The sequence below is a fragment of the Eulemur rufifrons genome, chromosome 8 (assembly GCF_041146395.1).
Source record: "Eulemur rufifrons isolate Redbay chromosome 8, OSU_ERuf_1, whole genome shotgun sequence".
Taxonomy (NCBI): Eukaryota; Metazoa; Chordata; class Mammalia; order Primates; family Lemuridae; genus Eulemur; species Eulemur rufifrons.
This window is the reverse complement of record NC_090990.1, coordinates 95,737,859-95,762,887: the sequence shown is the minus strand read 5'-3', so window position 1 is coordinate 95,762,887 and position 25,029 is coordinate 95,737,859. Positions and strand designations below refer to the sequence as shown.

The 25,029-nt window shown below is 46.6% G+C and overlaps 1 protein-coding gene across 1 annotated transcript; it reads left to right on the top strand.

The window, feature by feature from the left end:
* The first annotated feature begins 635 nt into the window (after positions 1 to 635).
* On the top strand, positions 636 to 9,922 carry VANGL2 (VANGL planar cell polarity protein 2). The gene is made up of 7 exons (XM_069478485.1): positions 636 to 706; positions 863 to 983; positions 3,457 to 4,064; positions 4,873 to 5,013; positions 5,526 to 5,654; positions 8,308 to 8,539; positions 9,662 to 9,922. Exons 1-7 carry the CDS (start codon positions 636 to 638, stop codon positions 9,920 to 9,922), a joined length of 1,563 nt encoding a protein of 520 aa, XP_069334586.1.
* The last annotated feature ends 15,107 nt before the right edge of the window (positions 9,923 to 25,029 follow it).

Sequence of the window (25,029 nt, the reverse complement as noted above, 5' to 3'; positions counted from 1 at the left end):
TGGAGGGGGAGGGAGAGGCCTGGGGTAGCCTCTGGACAGAAGTCAGCTGCTTTCTGCTCTCTGAGGTCTCCACTGGTTCAGCCTGTTGGCCTGGCCAGAACCTACCCTCTCCCAGCCTCAGTTTTCCTGGCTGAGAGGAGGGAAGCACTGCCCGTGAGTCTCCCTCCAGGAGATTCAGGTTTGGGTCATTCTAGATGAGAACCTTTGCTGGCCATCTCCCCTCCATGCCTGAGCCTTTGGCATAGTCTGGGGGGGCTCTTTTTAGGAGGCGGGGCAGGAGGAACTGAGCCCATTGGGCAGAGCAGGAACCTGGGTGGAAATATTCTCAGGCAGTGGCTAGGCTCATCTGAGCTAACTGTGGCTTCCATCTGGGGATGGTCTTCCTTTCTGCCCTGACCCTACACGGAGCACGAGCTACCTTTAACCAGCTGCTTCATCTCATCAGGAGCGTCGCTTGATTTTCTCTGAGACAAGCCCACCTGTCCAGCAAAATAGAGTCCCTCAGGGTGACGGTTGATTTCCTGAGGGTGCCTCTTGGCCTGAAGAAGCCGGCGCTGAAGGAGGTGGCTGTGGGGCCCCCCAAGAGGCCCCAGCCTGCGGCCCTGGAGCGCTACAAGGCGCGGCGTTCAGACGCCATGGACACCGAGTCCCAGTACTCGGGCTATTCCTACAAGTCGGGCCACTCCCGCAGCTCCCGCAAACACAGGTGAGCTTGCGTGCGGGAGTGACACCTGTGGTGGAGGGAGGGTTGGGGGCAGTGGAGAAGTGGGCACGTGCAGCGGTGGGGCGGTGGGGGTGGCTGCTGAGAAGACCCTGGTCCTTCCTTTGACTTTGTGCCTGTTCCTCTGGCTTCCTGCTGCAGGGACCGCCGGGACCGACACCGCTCTAAGAGCCGAGATGGGAGCCGTGGGGACAAGTCGGTGACAATCCAGGCTCCAGGGGAGCCCCTGCTGGACAATGAGTCCACTCGGGGGGATGAGCGGGTGAGCATCGGAGGGGGATGAGGTGGTCCAGACCAGGCATTTTCAGAATGTTCCTTGGAGGAGCTGGAGGCGCCGTCAGAGAGGGGAAGGGCCTGGAAACCCGATCTCTCCATGAAGATGCCAGATCAGGGAGGGTGTCTTGTGGTATACTTCCCTCAGCTTAGTGTCCCAAGATAGGACCTTGTTTTAGTCGATTTCAGGGAATTTCTGTAGAGACCCCTTTGGAAGCACCAGCCTCTTCCTTCCTTATCTCCAGAGAGGTGGGGGTTACCTGGGTGTGTAATGGGAATCGCTCAGCTCCTCTGGAGCGGATCCCAGCCTGTCAGGCTGGTTGGGAGTCTGGAGTAGGAGGGCAGGGGGTGGTGGGTGGGGCCTGGGGGCGGGGAGTGTGGGCAAGTCTGAGTTTTCCTTGAACCTTAAGGTGTGGGCACTCCTGTGCCCTCTGGTGGCAGCCTGTAGACTAGCATCAACTAAGTCTAGGAAAGGAGGTGTGGGAAGAGAGGAAGGGGGACACTGGAAGAGAGTTCTGTAGGACAGGGGTGAGCAGTTGCTTCTGCTCTAACCCCTGTGGTCCACTGTGCTCACCTGGCAGGGAGGACAGTGGGCAGGACACAGTCCTAGAATGCGGGAAGCAGAATTTGAGATGACACTGAGGTTGCCAAAGTCTCATTCCTCTTATTCTTTCTTCTTGGGATCATCTTACAGGGCTGGAGACTCCCAGCTCCATTTGCCTCAGAAGAAATCTCTGTGGCTGACACTGGCATTCCTGGGTCTTGGGAGCAGATATCAATACCTGAGGGAAATGTTCTTTCTCCTTCTTTCTCAATCCCTTCTTCCTGGGACCTGGCCTCCTGAGTTCTTGAAGTGACCCTGAGACATGATCGGCTCACCTGCTGTTGAGGGGGAGTTCCCAAGCCCTTGATTGTTGGAGAGGGTAGGCAGTATGTCTGGGGGTCAGTGCATCTGCCTTCTATCTTCAGATTGGGCTCTTCTGCCATCCTGCAGAGAGGAGATTTCTCAGCCTCCCTAATCACTGGCCCTGCCAGGCCGTCTCCTACTCTCCCCACCCCAGTGTCTCAGTCCTATAGCCTGAATCTCCTGGGTGTCAGGACATGACTCTATATCCCCAGGTTGTCTCAGGAGTGAAGGGTGTGGGTGCTGAAGGCCACTCATGGTCTTGGAACTCCTCCTTGGGATGGCCCTCAGCCACTGCAGGGAAACAGCTTGAGCAGACCACACTCAGAAGGCCACCTGGTCACTTCAGCCTGTCAACCCCCTTGGCTCCAGGAACAGGCAGCCCCTGTGCTGTGGGCATTCAGATGGCCCAGCAGAGCTGGACTTGAAGACCAGACCAGAGACCTAGAGTGGTCCTGAATCTGCACTGTGCCCCTTACTCCCTGCCCTGATCATTTTCTCCCCCTCATCTCCTTGGTGTCCTCTTCTCCACGCTGCTTTTGTCAGGTTATCCCCTTAATCAGAAACCTTCAGTGGCTCTCCACGCCTGGAGAATCGGTGCTTACTGTCTAGCCTGGCATTGTGGCATGGCCTGCACAGCCCCACCTTCCTGTCTGTGCCACACTCTGCTCTTGCATGTGGATCCCCTGATCTCATAGTTCTCTGGGTGCCTCAGTTCACGCCATTCCTGCCCTGGGTGCACCTCCTCTAGCTTCTGCTGAAATTATGGAATGATGCGGAAGCTGGAGGGAACTTAGGGAGGTACTTCTAGAACTGCAATGTTTGAGTGATTCATGGGGATCTTGTTAAAATGCAGGTTCTGGTTCAGTAAAGGTGAGTGGGCCTGAGCTTCTGCCTTTCTAACAAGCTCCTAGGGGATGTCCACACTGCTGGTCCACAGATCACATTTTGAGTAGCCAGCCCTTAGAGATCATTGAGTTCAGTGATTCTCAGTCTTAGATGACCCTTAGAATCATCCAGGGAGCTTTTTAAAAGAAAAGGGTGACAAGCAGATCCCATTCTCCAATAATGGGTATTATTTTCCAACCTCCCTATGTGATTCTGATATGTGCAGCTGGGGCTGGCAACCACTAATTCAGTCTAGCTTCTTCATGTCACTTGCCCTCAAGGGTCAGCTCAGGTCCCACCATTCCTGGGAAGCCTGCTTGCTTTGCCTGGCGAGTCTGCCCTCAGATCTGAGTCACTGCCTGAGCAGTCCTGGTGTCTCCTGCCTTCTGCTCTGAGGGTTATTGATGCATGTGCAGTTTTCCTCTCTCACTGACCTGTGTATAGCTCCCAAGTGCCTGGGTCTCCAACTTGGATATCTGCAGAGGCCAGACTTGGACACACAGTGGAGATCAGTAAATGCTTTGATGGTTGCATATTTGTTGATTACTCTCTCTTCTTTCTGCCTTCTCCTTTTCCTTGCGTTCCCCTCTCTTCTCTCCCTTATCCTTTCTCCTGTCCCCCCTTTCCCCCATGCTTTTCCCTTCATCGTGTGGCCCCCTCCTGCCTGCAGGATGACAACTGGGGGGAAACGACGACGGTAGTAACCGGCACCTCAGAGCACAGCATCTCCCACGATGACCTCACACGCATCGCCAAGGACATGGAGGACAGCGTCCCGCTGGACTGCTCCCGTCACCTGGGCGTGGCGGCGGGGGCCACTCTGGCGCTGCTGTCTTTCCTCACGCCACTGGCCTTCCTGCTGCTGCCCCCTCTGCTGTGGCGGGAGGAGCTGGAGCCGTGCGGGACGGCCTGCGAGGGCCTCTTCATCTCCGTGGCCTTCAAGCTGCTCATCCTGCTGCTGGGCAGCTGGGCTCTGTTCTTCCGCCGGCCCAAGGCCTCGCTGCCCCGCGTCTTCGTGCTGCGCGCCCTGCTCATGGTGCTGGTCTTCCTGCTCGTCGTCTCCTACTGGCTCTTCTACGGTGTGCGTATCCTGGACGCTCGCGAGCGTAGCTACCAGGGCGTGGTGCAGTTCGCAGTGTCGCTGGTGGATGCCCTCCTCTTCGTGCACTACCTGGCCGTGGTCCTGCTAGAGCTGCGCCAGCTCCAGCCTCAGTTCACGCTCAAGGTCGTGCGCTCCACCGACGGGGCCAGCCGCTTCTACAACGTCGGCCATCTCAGGTGAGGGCACGTGGGGTAGGAGGGAGACGGCTTGGGCAGGAAAGGGCACGGGAGAGGCGGAGGGGCCACTAGAGTGGGAAGGCGTGATGGTGGACTGAAGGTGATGGCTGGGAGGGCTGTGTGTGGGAAGGAATTGAGTACTTTGTGCATAGTAGGTTTTGAACGATGTTTTCTGCTTCATGGGAGGGTCATGTGCAGGGTTGTGGGACAAGAGGGGTGGGAGTTAAGAGTTGAGAATGAACAGGCAGTTAGAGATGGGGAATCTCAGAGGGGGATGAACCAAAGGGGAGAAGAATGTGGGGCAGGGACAGGGGCTCTTTGGAATTCCTTTTTTAGCCCATTCTTGGAGGCACAGCTTCTTGTGAGCACTCAGTGAGTGGTCACTGAAATGAGCGGGCCAGAGGAGGAGTGTGGAGGAAGAGATAAGGAGAGTTCTTCGGCTTCCCCTAAACCTGTGGGCAGGGTCCCCACCCCCGCCCCAGGCCATACAGAGTATCAGTGGCAGGTCCTGGGTTCTATAGAGAGTCTTGGGGGAATGCTGGAGGGGATGAGGTGATCCTTGGCTGCGGACCCAGGCCCAATGCCTTTTCTCCCCTGGGCTTCAGCATGGCAGGAAAAGACTAGCAGGCCCAGCCCTGGAGAAGGCTTGGGAGCCTGGTGAGTAGACCTCAGGCCTGAGCCAGGCTTCTTGGAAGCAGCTTGTCCCTGTCCTGTGTCCTCTCCTGCCCTGCCAACCTCCCTGATGTGTCCCTTCCCCTGTGCCCCTTGTCTGTCCCTTCTCCCTCCCTCCCTGCCGTCTCCCCCACAGCATCCAGCGCGTGGCAGTGTGGATCCTGGAGAAGTATTACCATGACTTCCCTGTCTACAACCCTGCCCTCCTCAACCTGCCCAAGTCCGTCCTGGCCAAGAAAGTGTCTGGCTTCAAGGTGTATTCCCTCGGAGAGGGTGAGCAGCCCTGCTCCTCGGCCCCGCCCGGTCTCTTCCCCTGCAGGACTCCAAGTTACCTCCTCACTCTCTCTCACCCTTCTTCCCTTGCTTTTTCCTTTCCCCAGCCCATGTCCCAGCCCCTTTTGTTCTGTCATTTCCCTTGACTCCAGGTGGCTGGTCTTAGCTGCTGATTCCACTGGCTGTCCCTTTATGCTACTGCGTGTCCCCTGATCTGGCTCCTCTGTGTCTGCTCATCACCCCTGGTTTAAGCCCTTTGGCTCCCTGAGCTGCAGAACCTCTTGACCCAGGGAGGAACATGTGCAGGACTCCTGCCCCTCCAATGCTTTCCTTGTTGATTTCCTGTGGCCTCTCCCAGAGGTGGCCAGGAGGATTGGGAATGGGAGGTATTGCTGGGTGGTGGGAACAGCTTCTTCTGGACATGTCCGGCTGCTGTCTCAAGAGCTCATGGAGTGGGAAGAGAGGCCACACTCTGATGTGACCATCCCCTCTCTCCTCCTCCTGTGCAGAAAACAGCACCAATAACTCCACGGGCCAGTCTAGGGCTGTGATCGCAGCAGCGGCCCGGAGGCGGGACAACAGCCACAACGAGTACTACTATGAGGAGGCTGAGCATGAGCGGAGGGTGCGCAAGAGGAGGGCCAGGTGGGTCCCTGGGGAAGAAGAGGTGGGGGGAGGTGCCTGTGGGCTGAGCTGGGGAGAGGAAGACCAAGGGACTTCTGTAACTGCTGGAAATACAAAGCAATGATGATAGAGGTGGGGTTTTCCATGAACTCAGCTGCTGTGAAACAGCACACATTTATTATCTCCCAGTTCCATGGGTCAGGAGCAGGCTAGCTGGATGCTGTGCTCAGGCCTCACAGGCTGAAATCAAGAGGACTCTCATCTGAGGCTGGCTTCTCTTCCAGCCTCACTATTGTTGGCAGAATTCAGTTCCTGGTCACGTGGCCCCATAGGCAGTTTACAAGATGGCAGTTCACTTTTTCCAGCAGAAACAGGTCTCTCTGACTACTTCTATCTACCACCAGCTGGAGAAAACTCTGCTTTTAAAGAGCTCATGTGATTAGATCAGGCCCAACAGGATAATCTCCTTCTTTTAAGGCCACTGACTTGGCACTTTAATTACATCTGCAAAAGGTACTGAGATTGTTGAATAATGAGGGAATGTGAATCTGGTGGAAGTCTAGGGACATCTTTGAATTCTGCCTATTACAGTGGGGTAGGGACCCAATAAGGGGACTTGAGCCTCACCTGCAACAGCAGGGACTGAGGCTAGACTAGATTTCCTGCCAGTAGATCTTGAAGGCTTGCTCAGCACATGGGTGCTTTTTTTGCCTGCAAAAAATGAGGTTCTAGTGCCCATATTTTGGTAAATTTTTAAATGCTGTGCTCACTCCTTCCTTTTCCTTGTTCACATTATTACGTGAACTTAAGTCATGCCTGAAGAATCCTTCTTGGTGCCTACAGCTGCCAGGATGCGCCTTGGTGTAGGGATTTCTACGCGGGAGGAGCAGGGCGCCTTGGGGCTTAACCCTGCACCTACCCTCCGCCCCACCTCCCACAGGATCTTCAGGCTGCAGGGGAGGGAGGTAGCCCAAACCAGTGATGTCTCCTACCCCTTTACCTTCTGCCCTGCCTCGGGTCTTTGGGTCTCCTGTGCTGCCACCACCATTCTTGGCACTTAGGGGGCCCTTTCTTTCCCCCATTACCCTGCTCATAACCAGGAGAAAATTTTTTCCTTTGGTCTACCTGAGACAAAATGATCTTTTCTAAAGGAACTTTGCTGAGAAACAAAGAGGAGAAGCAAAAGAATAAACAGAAACTGTAGCCGTGCACAGGTCCACACATATCCAGAGTCCCATCCTGACCCTGAGTTAGTTCCCAGGTTCCTGGGTTTCTGGATACTGAGCCACAGGCCTTGCTTCCTTTCTTTGAGTCACCTCAGGCTGGTGCTGCTCTTAGGCCAGAGGCTTTTATTTTGGTTTTTGAACTTCCAGTGCAGAGAATTGCACGAATCACCATTTCCAGCTCTTAACACATAGCCATCATGTGGGTCTTCACAGTGCCTCATTCTCTATTTCCCTTTCCCCGAATCCTGCCTTTACTCCACCTCTACATTTTAGCACCCACTTCAATTTTTTGATTTCCTTAAAACCCGTGTGTATGCTTGTACAAATTGAGTGTTAGTGTGTATGTCTCTATGCTCTTAATGTAAATTGACTTCCTGCTTCCTCCTTAACACTCTGAGACTCATCCACGTTGTCTGTACATCCAGTTTGTTGCATCTTCTCACTGCATAGTAGTTCACAGTCTACTCCCAACATCCTGTCCAATATTTGGATTATAGTCATCTTCTTACTTTTTCCATCTTGGTGCATAATTAGTATCTTATTAACATTTTAATTTGCATCTCTCTAATTGCTACCCAGTAACTACTTTGTATATTTTTTAGCCTTTCAAGCCTCTGGTCAATTTTCTGTTCACTTCCTTTGCCCATTTTTCTGTAGAGTTCTTGCTTTTTTCTTTTTGGTAGAAATTGTAGTGAATCTTTGTACGTTCTAGATGTTAAACCCTTGCTGGTTTTAGATGCTGCATATATTTGCCCTCATCCCCATCAGATGTCAGTTAATATTGTCGGTACTGTCATGGTAGAATAGAAATCTGTTATTTTGATGTAATCATACCTGTTGACTTTTGACCTGATGAAGTGTGATTTGGGTGTCCTGTTTAGGCGAGGCTCAGTGACTCATCCCTGTAATCCCAGTACTTTGGGAGGCCGAGGCAGGAGGATTGCTTGAGGCTAGAGTTTGAGACCAAGCTTGGGCAAGATAGTGAAACCCCATTTCTACAAAAAGTTTAAAAATTAGCTGGGTGTGGTGGCATGTGCCTGTAGTCCTAGCTACTCAGGAAACTAAGGCCAGAGGATCCCTTGAGCCCAGGAGTTTGAGGCTAGAGTGAACTATGACCTCACTCCTGCACTCTAGCCAGGGTAACAGAGTGAGACCCTGTCTCAAAACAAAAAAAAGAAGATTTTCCTAGGGTTTGATGGAATGCTTGGTCTTTCCTATAGCATAGTTCCTACTTGTCTCTTTTCGTTTGATACTAGATTTGTCCTCTTTGTGTCCTTGGGCTTAGCTCACTGAACTCTATGGCTGTTTCCTGTTCCCAGTGGAGGAAAGGCCCTATTGCTCCCAGGGACAGCACAAAGACCTGACCCCACTCAGGCTGCTGGAGGGTTGGAGCCAGGGGGCAGGGAAGAGAGAATGGGCATCTGGTCCAGACCTTTCCTGTCCTTCAGACTTGTGGTGGCAGTGGAGGAGGCCTTCACTCACATTAAGCGGCTGCAGGAAGAGGAGCAGAAGAATCCCAGAGAGGTGATGGACCCCCGGGAGGCAGCCCAGGCCATCTTCGCATCCATGGCCCGTGCCATGCAGAAGTACCTTCGGACCACCAAACAGCAGCCTTACCACACCATGGAGAGCATCTTACAGCACCTTGAATTCTGCATCACACACGACATGACGCCCAAGGTAGGCCTGCTCTACCCATCATCCTTCCTCTTTTCCCAGCTTCTCTTCTTTTCCACTTTCATTTCCCCTTAGTCTTTCACTTCTTTCCTCGCTTCCCACCCCTCTCTTTCTCTCTTCTACACCTCCTCCTTCTAATCTCTTCTCTTATCCCTACCCCATCCACCCTGTCTGCATTGGGTGAAGGTGGATGAAGGGAATGGGGACTTTGAGATCATTTGGGGCATGGCTGAGACCTATTTCTCATCTCTATAAGGGTTCCGGGATTTCCAGATCCATGTTCCACCTTTACCCCCTTGTCCCCTTCTCCTCCCCTAGATCGTCTTTGCTCTGTGCTCATTTTGAGCCATTGCCCCCCCTCCGTTCCATTGCTAACTTCCTAGAATTGCTTTCCTTGAGCCCCTTTGGTGGACAGGTAACTAAAGATGTTGCACTTTAACCTTGACATCTCTGGCTTCCTCCTGGTTGGCATGAATCATACGAGCTGTGTGGGAAGGAAGGAAGAATGAGGGAGGGCTTGCCTGGGTCCTGGCTGGGTGCAGGGAGAAGGGCAGAAGATGATGTCAGGGAAGCCAGGCTCTAGTCCGGACTCTGAGGAGCCGCATTACTTGTGGGCTCCAGCTTCTTCTTTTATTTTTATTTATTTATTTTTGAGATAGTCTCACTGCATCGCCTTAGGTAGAGTGCAGTGGCATCATCATAGCTCACTGCAGCCTCCAACTCCTGGGCTCACGTGATCCTCCTGCCTCAGCCTTCTGAGTAGGTGGGCACCCACCACCAGCTCATTTTTTCTATTTTTGGTAGAGACAGGGTCTCGCTCTTGTTCAGGCTGGTCTTGAACACCTGACCTCAAGTGATCCTCCACCTCAGCCTCCTAGAGTGCTAGGATTTCAGGCATGAGCCACCACACCTGCCTTCCAGCTTTCCATTTTATAAAACAGGGGTCTACAGCAGCTGATCTCAGGCCCTTTCCTGCTCTACCATTCTGAGATTCTAGTTGATATGCATAGAGTGAGCTCAGGGACGTCTTGGTTGTCTGTAGAAGCTGTGCCCCAGGGGAAGAAGGAAGGAAGGATTGTGGGTGAGCGAGAGAGATTCCTACACAGCTCCTTCCCTCCTCCCCAGGCCTTCCTGGAGCGCTACCTGGCGGCCGGACCCACCATCCAGTACCACAAAGAACGCTGGCTGGCCAAACAGTGGACACTGGTGAGCGAGGAACCGGTGACCAACGGGCTCAAGGATGGCATCGTTTTCCTCTTAAAACGCCAGGACTTCAGCCTGGTGGTCAGCACCAAGAAGGTCCCATTCTTCAAACTCTCTGAGGAGTTTGTGGATCCCAAGTCGCACAAGTTTGTCATGAGGCTGCAGTCTGAGACCTCAGTGTGACTGTGTAACAGCAGGGGGAATGGGAGACCCTGGGGGGCTCCTGAGTGGGTGGGAGGGGCACGGTTCTCAGGCCCAGCCACCACGTTCCTACCACCCTTCTTCCTCTTGCTCTTGGTTTATTTTTACTTGAATTTAACTTAGCACCCCCCCCCCCGCCCCACCCTGTCTCTTCCCCTCTTCCTTATTTTACCCCATGTGAACCTGGAGAGACCATCCTGCTGTCAACAGTACCTGGGACCACCCCCCACCCCACCCTGCCAACTTTTGTGTAACTCTGGGCCCTGTAGGTGTCGGTGCCTGTCTCCCTTTCGTTTCCCTCACCTTTCCTGGATGGCAATCTCTTCCAAAAGGGCACAGGGCCCTGCTGTGTATACCTCCCCTCTTGAGCCCCCACTCACAAACCCAAGTTCTTGTACCGGGTCTCTCCAGTGGCCCCAACAGGGTTTCTCTGGTGACACGGATATGACTCCAGAAAGCACAGTGCCAAACCCCTCCAGGGCAGCAGCTGCCCCCACCTGCCTCTCCCTCCACATAACAAACCCTGAGTTCTGGGACAAGGATACTCCTGCCACACAGCTGAGTTAGGAATCTCCCTGCTGGGATTGTTTGCTTCTGGCTGGTAGAGTCTCTCTCCCCAAGCCACATGTATTTAGAGCAAGGGAAGATCTCATCCTTTTCCCAGAAGTCTCCACCTTCCATTTGTGAGTCTCTACCTTCCGGTGACCACAGGAAAACAGGTGGAAAGACTCCATGACCACCTTTCCTGGGCCTTAGGGGAAGGTACCTTTCTTCCAATGTGTTTTTCTGAGGCAGCCCCTGAGCGAAAGGGCAGAATAGATTTCTGATGTTTTGGAGGGACCCATCACTGACCCCTGCCCTCTGACCTACCCTCACCTTTGTTCCTGCCCTCCCCAGTGAAGGATGGCATGCAGACTCCTATACAGACTTAGTGGCTTGTAGACCCTGACCCAGCCTCCATACTCTTAGACAAGTGTTTTTTTCCTTCACCAGACACCCCCTGTCCTGCTGTCTTCTCTTGACTCCAGAGACTGTTGCCTCATCTCTTGGGGACGAGCCAGCAACTCCTCCTCATCCCCTGCCTTAAGTCCAGTTCTTTGCCTCAGGGGTCTCTTTTCTTGGCCTTCCAGGGTCCCTATCCCTTCTCTCCCTGCCTGATTCTCTGGGCTCTGGGCTCCCTCTGTATTGGGATGAGGGACCAGGATTACTGCCTTTTGTGGGTACTTAGGCTCTCACCCTATTTTACCTTCCATAGTCTTTGCACCGAATCCAAAATCTCAATAGTTTAGATCTCATTTTGAGCAAAATATCCTGGCCCGCTAACACATTTCAGTGTGAATCTGAGCCTTTAAATTAGACACCTTTAAATTGTGTGGTTTTTGCCAAGAAGGATAGAAATAGGAAGTACCCATAATACTCCAGCCAGGATCCTCCTGGAGGACCGTTCCGATGGCTGGGATGGAGCATGCCCCTGGGCCAGTCCTCTAACTCAGTGTCCTTTATAGGCCCTTGTTTCCCCTGGAAAACTCATCAGTACTTGCCTTGCGGAGAGATCCCATGATCTCTGTAGTCTAGTGGCAGTCCTGGGGGTGATGGAGCCTAGTGATCGGGTTTCTCCCGCTGTCCTTTCAGAAAAGGCACACCTGTTCCCCCCTCCCCCCAACTTGCTAGAGAGGGGCTTATCAGCCAGTGCTCACCTCGTTCCTCTGGGGGGTGAGTTGGGGATGTTGGGATATGCTTGTGTGAAGTATGTCCTGTCCTGGGGGTCTGGGAAGGTATTTTTCTTCTCTTCGAAAACCTGGTTTCAGAGGAGTCCCTTCTGGTCACATAAATACCTCACTATCCTGGAAAACAGGGCCTGGATGGTGATCGGAACATTGCCTTTGCGGGCAGGATGGAGTGTGGTGTGATTTGAGGAGCAGGTTAGGGTGGGGAGAGGGAAAGTATTCGGGATCTCAGTTGCTGCCCTAGATTAGGGGCGGGGGGGGGGGGAGAGGGGGGGAATGTTCATTTTAAGAACCTGCCGTGTTTTTAATCACTGTGAGTTTTTCATTCCCTTTTCCTAAAAACAAAAAGAATTCCCCCCCCCCCCCCCCCCCACTATCTCACTAAGCACTAAGGGCTGTGACTGAGAATGGTAGCATTTTGGTCTTTTGCGTCAGAACTGTGGTATCTTTGTCTTTGATTTTTATTATTTTTTTTGAAACGTCAGGATGGACTGTCAAGCGTATGGCTGTGTGTTTGTCTTTGCTTCTCCTCTGTGGGAAGTTGTCTCCATGCTGTGAACTGCTGTGGGCCACAGCTGCCTCAGTCGCTCTGAGCAGTTTCCCCGCTCCGCCTGCCCCACCGCGGGATCGCGGGATCGCGGGATCGCGGGATCGCGGGATCGCGGGATCGCGGGATCGCGGGATCGCGGGATCGCGGGATCGCGGGATCGCGGGATCGCGGGATCGCCTCTCTCTCCCGCCGCGGGGGCGTGCCCGCCCGTTGCCCCTCCCCCACCGTAGGGGGGGCAGTGGCTGGGCCTTTCCAGCGCTCTTTTCTGTGACTCGTGGCCTCCTAGCTCGTGCCTGCCGTGCCTACTGGGCTTCCCTTCTCATCACCTCACAACGTTTGCCCTCCTTCCCTCCACATCAAGACACTGTGTGCCTCAGTCCTTCACCTACCTCGCCGCTCTGCCGCTCTCCCCCTCCCCAGTGGTCCCTGTCTCCTAAACGAGTCTTTGTGCTCTCTCTGTTTATTCTTGTTTATTTCCCTCTAGTCTCTCACTTTTCTTCCCATCCTCCTCCATTTCAGCCCTCAATCTTTCACTTCCCCATCCCGCCCAGCATTCGCCTTGCAAACGCTGATGCAACACCTGTGATGAGACATCCGGATCCCTGCAACCTCTCGTCTGAAACACCTGTTTCCCAGGGTTTGTGCTTCTCTCTGCCTCCGTTGGGCCCAGACGAGCCCGGTGGCCCCTCCGTGGTGTCTGTCAGTCTGTCTGTCTGTCTTCTCTTCCTCTGCCCTTCACATGGGGCAGTATCTGCTGATGGATTCAGTCCTGGTGTGTGATTGTTGTGATTTGTTCTGTGCGCAAAAGGAAGGGGACGTTTTGGAGTCCCTTCCAAATGAGATTGTAAATGTAGAATCTTCCACTGTTGGATCTAGATATGTTTTTTTCTTTTTTTGGGTTACAGAGCTGAGACCTTGTGCATGCATGTAGAAAATTGTAAAATGTAAATTTTTTTTTTTTAATATATAAAAAGCTTGTTTTTACAGTTTGCAGTGGATCTAAACATTATGGCAATTTTAGGGATTTTTTTTCTTAAACATAGGAACTAAAACTGTACAAATTTTTTTATATAAAATAAAGACATTTGACTTTTGTGGGGGCATTCGGTTGCTTTTTTTTTTTTTTTTTTTTTAACAGGAATGGGAGTAAAGAGGGTCAGGGAAGAATGAATGTGTGCTCCTTGTTAGGGTGTGAAGGGCCAGGAGGGGGCAGTGTAAGCTTTCCAGTTGCTCTGCAGGTCCTTGGGATGTGTTGAAATCCCGTATGCTGAATCCTGATTCTGAGGAGAGAGAAATGGAAGAATGGGGGACTTGGCTGCTCCCTGGGGTGGTTGTCAGAATAAGGAGGAAAGAAAGATGACTTTCTGGGTACATCCTCTGAAGCAGGCTTGTGTCTGTGTGGCTGTTAGGGGAGGGGCAAGAGTAGGTTTCTAAACATCTTGCTAAAACAGAAAGTGCCATAGAAATTTCAGGGAATAGTTGAGATTTCAGTCAATAGTGACAGTTCATAACATTTCATTGAGAAATCCCCCTGAAGCATATCTCTCAGTTCTAAGTACGTAGCGAGACCATTGTCCAGTTGTCACTGCATTGCACTAGAATCACCGTCAAGAGATCAGGCCCTTCTCCCAGCCTTACCTAGACTTGACCTTCTGTGTGACTTTGGGCAAGACATTTAGCATAGTAACAGCCTCTTAAGGTTAAAAGCAAACAAACTTTCCCATGTGGAGGTGACCTGTTTGCTAACTAGATTTATTCCTCCTCTCCCCTGCCTCATGCTTTGCCAGGCTCTGGGATGCAGAAACAAGACAGATCAGTCCTTGTCCTGGAGAACGACCCAGTCTACAAGAGGTGACAGAGCAGGGGACCTAGTGCAAGGCTGCACGGCGTGTTCCCAGACAGAGTGCAGACAAGCCCTGGCTGGATTCCGAGGAGCTTGGGGGGCTTTTCTTTTGGAAATTTAGGGAGTTTGTGTAAGACTCAAGAGAGGATAACACAATCTCCTTGAGCTTAGGTTTTGTTCACCTAAGTATTCCTAGAATCTATACCAGTCCCTCACATATAGCTGGTGCTCTATAAAAAATTATTGAATAGCTAATGAATTAAAAAACTAACAGTACAATAGGGGCATATGAAAGAGATCATTTACTTGTTTCTTCTCCCTTTAAAATAGCACTCAAGTCTTTCTCATGTGAAAACAAACAAAAACATTTCCTTGAAGCTGCATCCCCATTCTCACGGCTCTGTTCTTTTTGTAACTAGGCTTGTGGAAGAATAGTTTCACTTGCTGTTTTCTATTCACCTCAGAGTCAAATTTTGACTTACTGACTACCCTAGATGCCTCTGAAATCATTCTTTCTCTTAATGGCCAAGTACAGTAAGCACCAGTAAGTATTCAGTGCTTTTGATGTTCCCAGCCTGGTACTAAAGTGCATCCACTGGTGTGGATGTTGGATATGATCCTGCCTGCACTGAGCTAACCTTTGTGGACTCTTGAGGAGCCTATCTGACCTCATGGACCTCCTCCCCTACCGCTAGTCTCAGGAATTAATAGATTTAAGATCAGATCTCAATATTTGATCAATGGGATCATATTTTCTCTAGGGATTTGCTGAAAGCAAAAGTGATAATCCCAACCATTTGTCATGTAGCAAAGGGTACTTGTAACTTAGCTGAAAGGATGTGTTTTCCATGGAAGTGCTTCACGTATCACTGAAAATTGGGACTCAGCTCGGTGGATGGTTAGGATTATGCCTGGGACTTCTTGACATTATATGTGATTATATGACATATGGGATCAAATATGTGCTGCCCGTATGTGATTTTCTAGCCTTTGCCTTTGAAATGCAGCCAGGAGAGGGGGACTAGGGGCTGGGGCTCTAGATGAAGAGACAGAAAGATCTTTAGACTCAGTTCTTAGTGATTCGTTATTGGTTTTGTTTGTTTGGGGCAGTTTGATGCCTTCTACAGAACTGAAGGTCAGCTGCTTAAAATAGCCTCTGGCTTCTTATTTGTTAATTTAAGCATGTAATGGAAGTGCTCTTCCAGTTGGTGGGAAGGCTGGGGTGGGGGAAAGTCAGGCTTTGGAAAACCATTACAATATTAGTGCACACATGGTCATGGAATATATTAGAAAGTTAGTAAAGGACCATCCACATAGTAGATCTTAGAGAACAGTCATCCCTGTCCAGTTCCTCAGTTTATCTTTAGGCTGAGAATGAGGTCCTTTTTACAAAGGGCAGGGCAGACATGATATCCTGGGAGCTCATAACAGCAAATGCCACATTTAAGTATGTGTGCAATAGTGGGAGAAGTTACTGGTGTAGGGTTGGGAAACCTAGGCAAGGCATTGGCTTCTCCTATTTTATCTCAGCAAGTCTTGGGGAAACACTTGCTATGTGCTCGGCACTGGGATACAAAGATAAATAATACATTGCCCCAATTCCCTAGGAGCAAAAGTCCTAGGGAAATTTTGGAAATTTTATTATTTTGTCATCTATTATAGGTAACCCAAGGAAATACACTGTTCCCTAGAGGTGGTAAGTACCATCAGCAAGAGGCAGAGCCAACACTATGAGTGTACTGAGCCTGATATGTAAACTTTTTTGATGTCACTTCTCAGAAAGAGCCATCTGTACTCTCTGATATCCTGTAAGGAATCACTGTGGTTGAAAAAAGTTGGGAGTATGAGATCTTTGGGTGTGTTTTGTCTCTTCTTACTTTTGGGCACAATTAGCTCATGCTGCTGCTTCACCAAATATATAAAGTGAAAGTGTGGATTTTTAGGGCAGTGAAACTACTGTGTATGGTACTTTGATGGTGGATATGTGTCATTATAAATTTGTCCAAACCCATAGAATGTACAACACCAATCGTGAACCCTAATATAAATTATGGACTTTGAGTGATAATGATGCATCAAAGTAGGTTCATCAATTGTCACAAATGTGCCTCTCTGGTGGGGGATGTTGATAATGGCAGAGGCTGTGCGTATGAAGGTGGAGGGGGTTTATGGGAAATCTCTGTACCTTCCACTCAATTTTCCTGTGAACCTAAAACTACCCTAAAAAATAAAGTCTCTTAAAAAAGAAAGAAGCAAAACACCAAGCACAATGTTACCTAATTCTAGACACAGGTCTAGTAAAAAGAGTAATAGTATAAGTATTTGTGATTCAGGAAAAGAAGTGAAATTATATGCTATTTCTCCTGAATCCTTTAAACTGTATTACTGTGTAGCTTGGAAATTTGATAAAGACAACTGAAGAGGAAGAGGAGGGTCTGGTAGTTCATCTGTGACAGCCAAAAATTTGCATGAGCAGACTTAAATGAGTCAGAGACATTAGTGAAGGTTTTTGCTCCTTTCAAGTTCCTGTTAAGTTAGTTCTCTTTGATACATGAATGTGTGATTTTAGGTTGGGGTTCACTGGGATAGTTTTTACTGTAATAAAGAACTCTTCTTGAGGGACTGCTTGTCTTCTGCCAGTTTATTTATATCCTAACACAGTACCTCAGGCCTCCAAGATGGAATCCAGTTAAAAATACAGGAGAGAGGCCAGGGACAGTGGCTCACGCCTGTAATCCCAGCACCCTGGGAGGCTGAGGAGGGGGTGTTGCTTGAGGCCAGGAGTTTGAGACCAGCCTGAGTAAGAGCGAGACCCTGTCTCTACAAAAAATAGAAAAATTAGCCAGGCGTGGTGGCACGTGCCTGTAATCCCAGCTACTTGAGAAGCTGAAGCAGGAGGATAGTTTGAGCCCAGGAATTTGAGGTTGCAATGAGCTATGATAACACCACTGCACTCCAGCCCAAGCAACAGAGGGAGATTCTGTCTCAAAAAACCCCCAAAATCTGAAAAACAAAACAATAAAACAAAAACAGGGAAAACTGACCTTACAAATTTCATTTTCAAGGACTGGTATGAAATCTGGGAATTTGAAACCAGGGAATTTGTGTCCTGGGATTGAAATGTTCAAGTGGTTTTTATTCTATCTTGAAGTAGATCTCCAAAATGAAGCTTTAATTGTACATAGAAAGTGTGCAAATCACTTGAAGATCTTGTAAAACTACAGATTCTGATGCCATAGCTCTGGGGTAGATTCTGAGATTCTTCATTTCAAACACGTGCCCAGGTGTCTTTGGCAGCTCAGGCTGCCATAACAAAATGCCATAGACTGACTGAGTGGCTTAAAAAACAGAAATTTATTTCTCACAGTTCTAGAGGCTGGAAGTCTGAGGTCAGGGTGTCAGCAGCATGGTTGGGATCTAGTGAGGACTCTTTTCTTGGCTTATAGGCAGCTGTCTTCTCACTGTGTCCTCACATAGCAGAGAGAGAGAGAGAGAGAGGGAGGGAGAGAACCACGTGTCTCATGTCTCTACTTATAAGGCACTAATCCCATTAGGAGGGCTCTACCCTCAGGGCCTCATCTAAACCTAATTACCTCCCAAAGGCCCCATCTCCAGATGGCATCAAATTGATGGCTAGGCCTCAATATGTTAATTTAAGGGGAACACAATTCAGTCTGTAGCAGTAGGTGCTGCTGCTGCTGCTATTTTGCAGACCTTACTTTGAGTAGCATGATTCTAAAATAAGCTTTGTATATCCCTGACAGTTTGAGGGGCCCAAACATGCCATATTTAACACTAAGATACTAGATGCAAGAGATCAAAATTGTTCAGAGATCTAAATTTCATGAATGTAATAAATAACTTGGTAAAGTCATTGTTGCTTATGCCATAAAATTGCACCATCTGTATCAAATTGTGATTTTATAAGACTTGTAAATGATATGCTGTGAGATGGCTTTATATGTGCAGTTTATACAAAAGCAGTTCAGTGGACCTCTTAACTGATTCGATGAGACATTTATAATGACACAAAAAAGAGCCAACCTAGTGAGACCTTATCACTAAAGGCCACAGCAATTAAAGGAGCAGTTTGCAATATAAATTATCTTTGGCCAGAAATTTCTTGTCAACATGACCAATAGAACAGAGGAAATTCAGGAGTTTTACCAGGTTTAGAAAATTTCAGATAAGATGATGTAGTGTACTTCAATATTTACATTAATTGCTCTGGGTATAGAATGAAAGTAATATCATATATCAATAATTATGTTACAAGTAGCATCATATATCAATAATTTAGAAATATCTTCTTAAGTTTCTTTCTTTTTTTTAGAGATGGAGTCTTGCTCTGTTGCCCAGGTTGGTGTGCAATGGCATGATCATAGCTCACTGAAGCCTCCAACTCCTGGGCTCAAGTGATCCTCCTGCCTCAGCCTCTTGAGTAGCTAGGACTACTGTTGCATGCCACCATGCCCAGTTAATTTTTAAACTTTTTTGTAGAGACAGAGTCTTGTTCTGTTGCCCAGGCTGGTCTTGAACTCCTGGCCTCAAGCAATCCTCCTGCGTTGGCCTCCCAAAGTGCTGGGATTACAGGCCTGATCTATCACGCTTGGCCTCTTCTAAAGTTTCTTCGCCCAATTTGTGATCACTATGCAAACTTTAAGATCAAGATCATAATGATCATGTAGTTGAATGTTGCTGGAAACTGTCCTACCTGTTTTCAGTGTTTTTCACTCATTCTGTCATTCAACAAATATTTGTTGAGCACTTTCTATGTGTCAGGAGCTATGCTAGATACTGGTGACATGGCAGTGAATAACATAAATGTGGTCTTTGTTTTCAAATAGTGATCACATAATTTCAAATGTGATGAATGTAATGAAGGAGTATAGAGGACTATAGGACCTGACCAAATGAGGGATGTCAGGGAAGGTTTCCTTGAAAAATATTCATTTCAGCTCCATGGAAAAACTTCTGCTTGAAAGGGTGGGACACAAAAACTTTTTGACCAGGAAGAGCCTCCTCTTTTTCTTCAATGAGGAAATTGTGTCCAAGTAATTGCTGTCTATGAAATGAGTGTTAAAATCATTAGACCTTGAAAAGTGTTCAAAAGATTTCCTGAAAATGCTGACAAGGATATGAAGAAAAGGGAACCCTTGTACACTGTTGGTGGGAATGTAAATTAGTGCAACCGCTGTGTAAAACAGTATGGAGGTTCCTCAAAAAACTAAAAATAGAACTACCATATGATCCAGCAGTCTCACTGCTGGGTATATATACAAAAGAAAGGAAATCAATATATATCGAAGAGATAGCTACACTCCCATGTTTATTGCAGCACTTATTCACAATAGTCAAGATATGGAATCAACCTAAATGTCCATCAGTGGATGAATGAATAAAGACAATATGGTAGATATACACAATGGAATATTATTCAACCATAAAAAGAATGAAATGCTGTCATTTGCAACAATTTTGATAGAACTGGAGATCATTATATTAAGTGAAATAAGCCAGGCACAAAAAGACAAATATCACATGTTCTCACTCATATACGAGAGCTAAAAACAAAACAAAACAAAACAAAACAAAACCCAAAACTGAACTCATGGAGATAGAGAGTAGAATGATGGTTACCAGAGGCTGGAAAAGGTAGTGGGGAAGGGATGGGGATGGAGGGGGGATGGTTAATGGATACAAAAATGCAGTTAGATAGAATGAATAAGACCTAGTAGTTGGTAGCACAATAGGGTGACCATAGTTAACAACAATTTATTATATATTTTAAACTAACTAAAACAGTGGATTTGAAGTTCCAATACAAAAAAATAATAAATGCTTGAGGTGATGGATACCCCAATTACCCTGAGTTGATCATTACACACTGTGTGCCTGTGTCAACACATCACATGTACCCATAAATATGTGCAACTATTATGTATCCATAATAATTAAAAATAAATAATTAAAACAAAAGATTTCTTGAAGAACCAAGGGAGTGTTACTTTATTAAGATCCAGGATGGCAACTGAAATAAAAGTTATAAATGCATCTTTTGTTTTAAGAATAAAATAAAAAGAGAGAGGGAGAAGAATTAGAACATCTAAATGTGCTCTGTGTGTATGCACGCATACTTTCTCCATACTAAAGAGAAGAGGACCTTTGTGACCTTTGTGGGACCCCTTATGTTTACACCACAAGCCCGTACCTGGAACTTGCTACCCCTCAGCTGCCATGGCTCTTCCTGAGGGCAGGGTCTCTGCCCTGCCGAAGCTCATCAACAGTTGCTGAAACAGTATTTACTATTTGAGGAGCATTCAGAGTTGAACATTTCAGTTCAGAATTTTATTTTCCCTTGAATTTTCAACAAGCCACATAGAAATCTTACTTTCTAGGATTCCTGGTATGGCACATATTGTGGCTAAAGAAATGCCCAGGAAGGTCTTCTGGGTGCTTCAGGTAGTACCACAGAGTGTTAGCATTTAGGAGGTCATCACTCATCGAGACATTCTGTTTTCATCAAGTAATTAAAGGAAAATATTAATAACATTCTGGGGATGGAATAAAGCCAGCCATCCACATAGAAAAACAATTGTAAATAAGAATTCTAATTTATTAACTTACAACAACTGGTGGATCTAGTTTGGGAACTGGAGTTGGTCATCTGAGCAGGCATATTCCTGATGGGACAGACCAAATTGACAAATTAGCATCTTGAGTGCAGAACCAGACAGGAGGAATTGGAAATTCTCTGAAAGAACATTACTAAATGGTGCAGTATTTCAGTCCCCTTTTCCCTTTTTCTACATACTGCCCTGGGTGTTCTCATCTCATCCCATGGCTTTAAATACCACCGTCTGTATACCAGGTATCACAGCATTGTGATAATGAGCTTGGGCTCTGGAGTCAACTTGCCTGGGTTTTTCTTTCACTTTTTGCCCCTAGTAGCTGTGTGACCTTGGGGAAATTTTCTGTTTCTTCAGCTTTAAAATGAAGATGATAATACAGTGCCAGCTCCATAGGGATGCTGGGAGTGTAACTGAGAAAATATTCGTAAACTGCTTAGATATGCCTAGCATGCAGTAAGTACCCAATATATGTCTGTTATATGCCAAGTACTCCCAAATCTCTATCTCTTGTTCTGACTTTGCCCCACAACTCCAGACTCATAAATCTAAGTGCCTATTTGACACCTACACAAAGACATCTAAGAGATATTTTAAACTTACTATATCCAAACAGAACTGATTCCCTGCCCAAATCTGCTTCCTCCCTGGTGATTGTATCTCGTTAAACAGCACCACCATCCGTCTACTTGCTCAAGCTGAAAAACACAGGCGTCATCCTTGATGCCTCTTTTGCTCATTTCCCACATTCATCCCTCCATCTGTTCCTGGAACATGCCATGCTCATTTTCAATGCAGAGTCTATGCATTAGGTGTTCTCTTTGCCTGAATTCTTTACCACATCTTGAATTCCTGACCTCAAGTGATCCTCCTGCCTCGGCCTCCTAGAGTGCTAGGATTATAGGCATGAGCCACCACGCCTGGCTTTACCACATCTCTTTACCACTTGATTTTCACATATCAGGCTCTTGCCATTCAAATGTCAGCTTAATGTCACCGCCTTATAGAGAGGTTTTTTATAAACAACAAATATAAAATAGTTAAGACTTTAATGTGCTCGGAAGATAGGTAATGTTTGTATCTAGGGCAGAGGGCAATGACTTAACCAGGCTCTTGGGTGTGGCTCTGTGTTAATGAGCAAAGCTTTGTGTTTACCTTCAGTTTCAAGTGAATGGCAGTGGGTCCAGGCTCAGGTAAACAAACTTCTGGTTTTAGTCTACCCAAAGCTCGATATCTTCACTACCAACACCATTGCCCATGGCCCAGCAGGTAGGATGAGCTTCATGTTTGCATTGGTCCTTCTTGCAAGTTCCACTGGGTGACACAGAGCAGCCCAGGTGGATGCTCTGCATATTGTATGTTTGTTTCCCAGTTGAGGACCCCTGATCTTAGGAAAGCCTAGCATTTTTAAGGGCACTTACATGGGACATATATATCTTTTACACTCTGCCTATTTCACAGCGTTCTTTTTCAGACTTCCTTTTCACTGATTTTCAAATTTTGTTTTAAGTCCCTGACCAGGTGGACAACCTGATAGACGCTACCCAGGAGTCAATGTAGATAAGTGCCTCAGGCAATTTCTCCTTCTAGACAAAGTGAACAACTAGATATGCTGCTTGAAGTTCTGCCTGCTGGAGAGATTTTCTTTCATCACTGACTTGGAAGCCTCCGCTGCGTGGGGTTGTAGTGGAGAAGCCATTCTTGTCCGTCTGGGGCTGGCGCAGTGTGCGGATCCAGGCCCAGGCTGTTTCTTCCTCCATTAACCATTCCTGGGGAACTCCCCATGCAGCTGTTGGTGTGGGGTGAGAAAAGCAATGGGAGGAATTACTAAGCCCCCTGCTTATGTAGTTTGTGTGTCCCAAACCTGTTAAGATCCAGTTTTGTGTACTCCACTTCTGTTTTATAATGGATTGCTGCTAGGAATGTTCAGTTTTATTGTTGGTGGTTCAGATAACACCCGGTTCATGATGGGCAGTATAACACCTAGTTCATGATGGGCAGTGTGTTGCATGATACTTTGGAGTCCCAAGGCAGACATTCAATCTCTACCAGCTCTCAGAAGCGGGGGACTGCTTTTCAGACGGAGAAAGGTTGTTAGCACGAGGGCACCAGCTTACTGCAAATCTCTAGGTGGTCTTAGAGACACCTAAAGCCGGAGTGGGGGGGCGGGGGGGGGGTGTAACTCAATCTAAATATCTAAATTTGATTACAAATAAATGCAAGAGACTTCAGGCTTATATTTGTTTGTTTTGTAAAAAGATAAAAATGATAGATTTATTATAATTTTAGTTATAAATTTAAATTTATAATTTAGTTATAATTTTAAAAGGCTAGAATAAGATATTTTGTACTTTTAGAAAGTTTCAATATTATTTGGTAAAATAAAAACAAAAGAACTAAATTTTAATTCAATTTTACTTTCACTCCTAATCAAAGTAAACCACATAATAAATTAAATTGTTTTGTGATTATTTGGGGTTAAATTATGTCTGCCTCATTTTGCTGTTTTTTTCTATAGCAGAAAATAAAAATGCAAGCATGACATATTAATTAATTCAGAACTTTGTATTTCTGTTTTAACATAAATTAGATTATATGGAGCTATCTAAATTCCTTACGATTGCTCTATAGGTCAAATAAGTAATTACTTATTCTATTATTTATAAATATGTAAATCTAAAAGTAGATATATGCAACTACATTGAGTTATAATTTAAATAAATGGTACATCTGTATAATTCATTCTTTTATACAAACCTTAGGCAATATTGCACATTATGTAGACCTATAGACCTAATCTATTTATATTATCTGTGGAGTTGTAAGGTGTTTTTGTTTTTCTGATAATTTCTTAATATTAACAGTGTATTACTTCTGAATATTGATTTAAATATATTTTATAAGCTTCTTACTGGAATTTGAATTTAATATAACATTGAATTAATATTTAATATAAGATAATATATATACAATATTGAATTAATAAATCTTTGGCAATTTTTAAAGAAATTAAAATCAAGAGAGATTAAAAAATAGTACTTAGCCATGACATAGTGCTCATGTGTGTTTTTAACTTCTATATTTTTATAAGCATATTTCTTCTGCAAGTAATCACATTAATATAATAAAATCAATGTATTATAAGATTTTTCTCATAAAATACTTGGTGAGATTATGTTTTATAAAAGAGAATTTTAAAGGTTTAAGTAAATATTATCATTTAAAATAGTTCTGACTATCAAACAATGTGAATGTCATACTAAGGTACATTGAATTTTTAAGAAATGTGTAAAATTGAGGTGAAGAGACAAGTAGCTGAGAGAAATGAAAGTTTGCCTCTGGTTATGCAGCCTGTGCTTGCTTTGTGGTAGTAAAGAGGCTTTTTGCTTTGTTTGTTTCCATGTATGCTGCCTGGGTGGTAAAACATTGCCCTGCCAGAGTGGGTCCTCTTCTCAAAATTAACATTTAAACTGACTCTGGTTATGCTTTTGGATACTTCATTGATTATAAAAACAAAAGTTTTTCACTTCTGGAAGAATGAACATTTCTCTAGGCTCTTTTCTTACCTTCTGTTGTGATTGTTATAAATGGTTGGTTTGATTAACAACGCTGTCAAGGCTCTGGGCATTTTCTTTTCACAGGTATCTTTGTTCTGATCTTTATCAATTGACTATATTCCACTAGCAATTCTATCAAATGTTTCTATTCTCTAAAATCAGATCTCACATTCAAGATTTTTGGAAACAAATATGGTGTTTTGTTGCTGGTTTTTTTTTTTTTTTTTGGTTTTTTGCACCCAGATTATCTCTGGGACTTGTTAGGTAGATGCTTGGTAGCACCAAGCTTGTGTAGCTATCGTATTGCACATATGAACAAAGAAAAGTTTCCAGGAATTATTAGTAATGGCTGATTTGCTCCATATGTCCTTGGTTTTTTAATGGTATTGTGTAGGTTATCCTGTTATCGGGGCTCCAGGGAAAGAGGGCAGTTCATCCTCCCTTGTACGGGCTTCGGTAAACACTTGAATTGATTTTATACAAGTGAAGCATTGCTCACCTGCACATGCTTTAGCGACTGTGTGTACCTTTATACCTTTATAGGGTGTTCATCTAGCATGTTTACAAGTAAGGGTTCATGGCCAGCAAATGATTTCTCTCAGTTTGCAATATCCTTGTCTATTAATAGTAATCAGGGCACACATTCCTGATTTGAAAACCTCAAGATTATCAATGCTGGCCGGGCGCGGTGGCTCACGCCTGTAATCCTAGCACTCTGGGAGGCCGCGGATCGTTTGAGCTCAGGAGTTCGAGACCAGCCTGAGCAAGAGCGAGACCCCATCT

Excerpts from the sequence above, each read along its gene's own strand:
- VANGL2 (XM_069478485.1), top strand. The coding sequence starts at position 636 with ATGGACACCGAGTCCCAGTACTCGGGCTATTCCTACAAGTCGGGCCAC. Across the intron at positions 984-3,456 it reads CCACTCGGGGGGATGAGCGG|GATGACAACTGGGGGGAAAC; the intron begins GTGAGCATCGGA and ends TCCTGCCTGCAG. Across the intron at positions 5,655-8,307 it reads GTGCGCAAGAGGAGGGCCAG|ACTTGTGGTGGCAGTGGAGG; the intron begins GTGGGTCCCTGG and ends CCTGTCCTTCAG.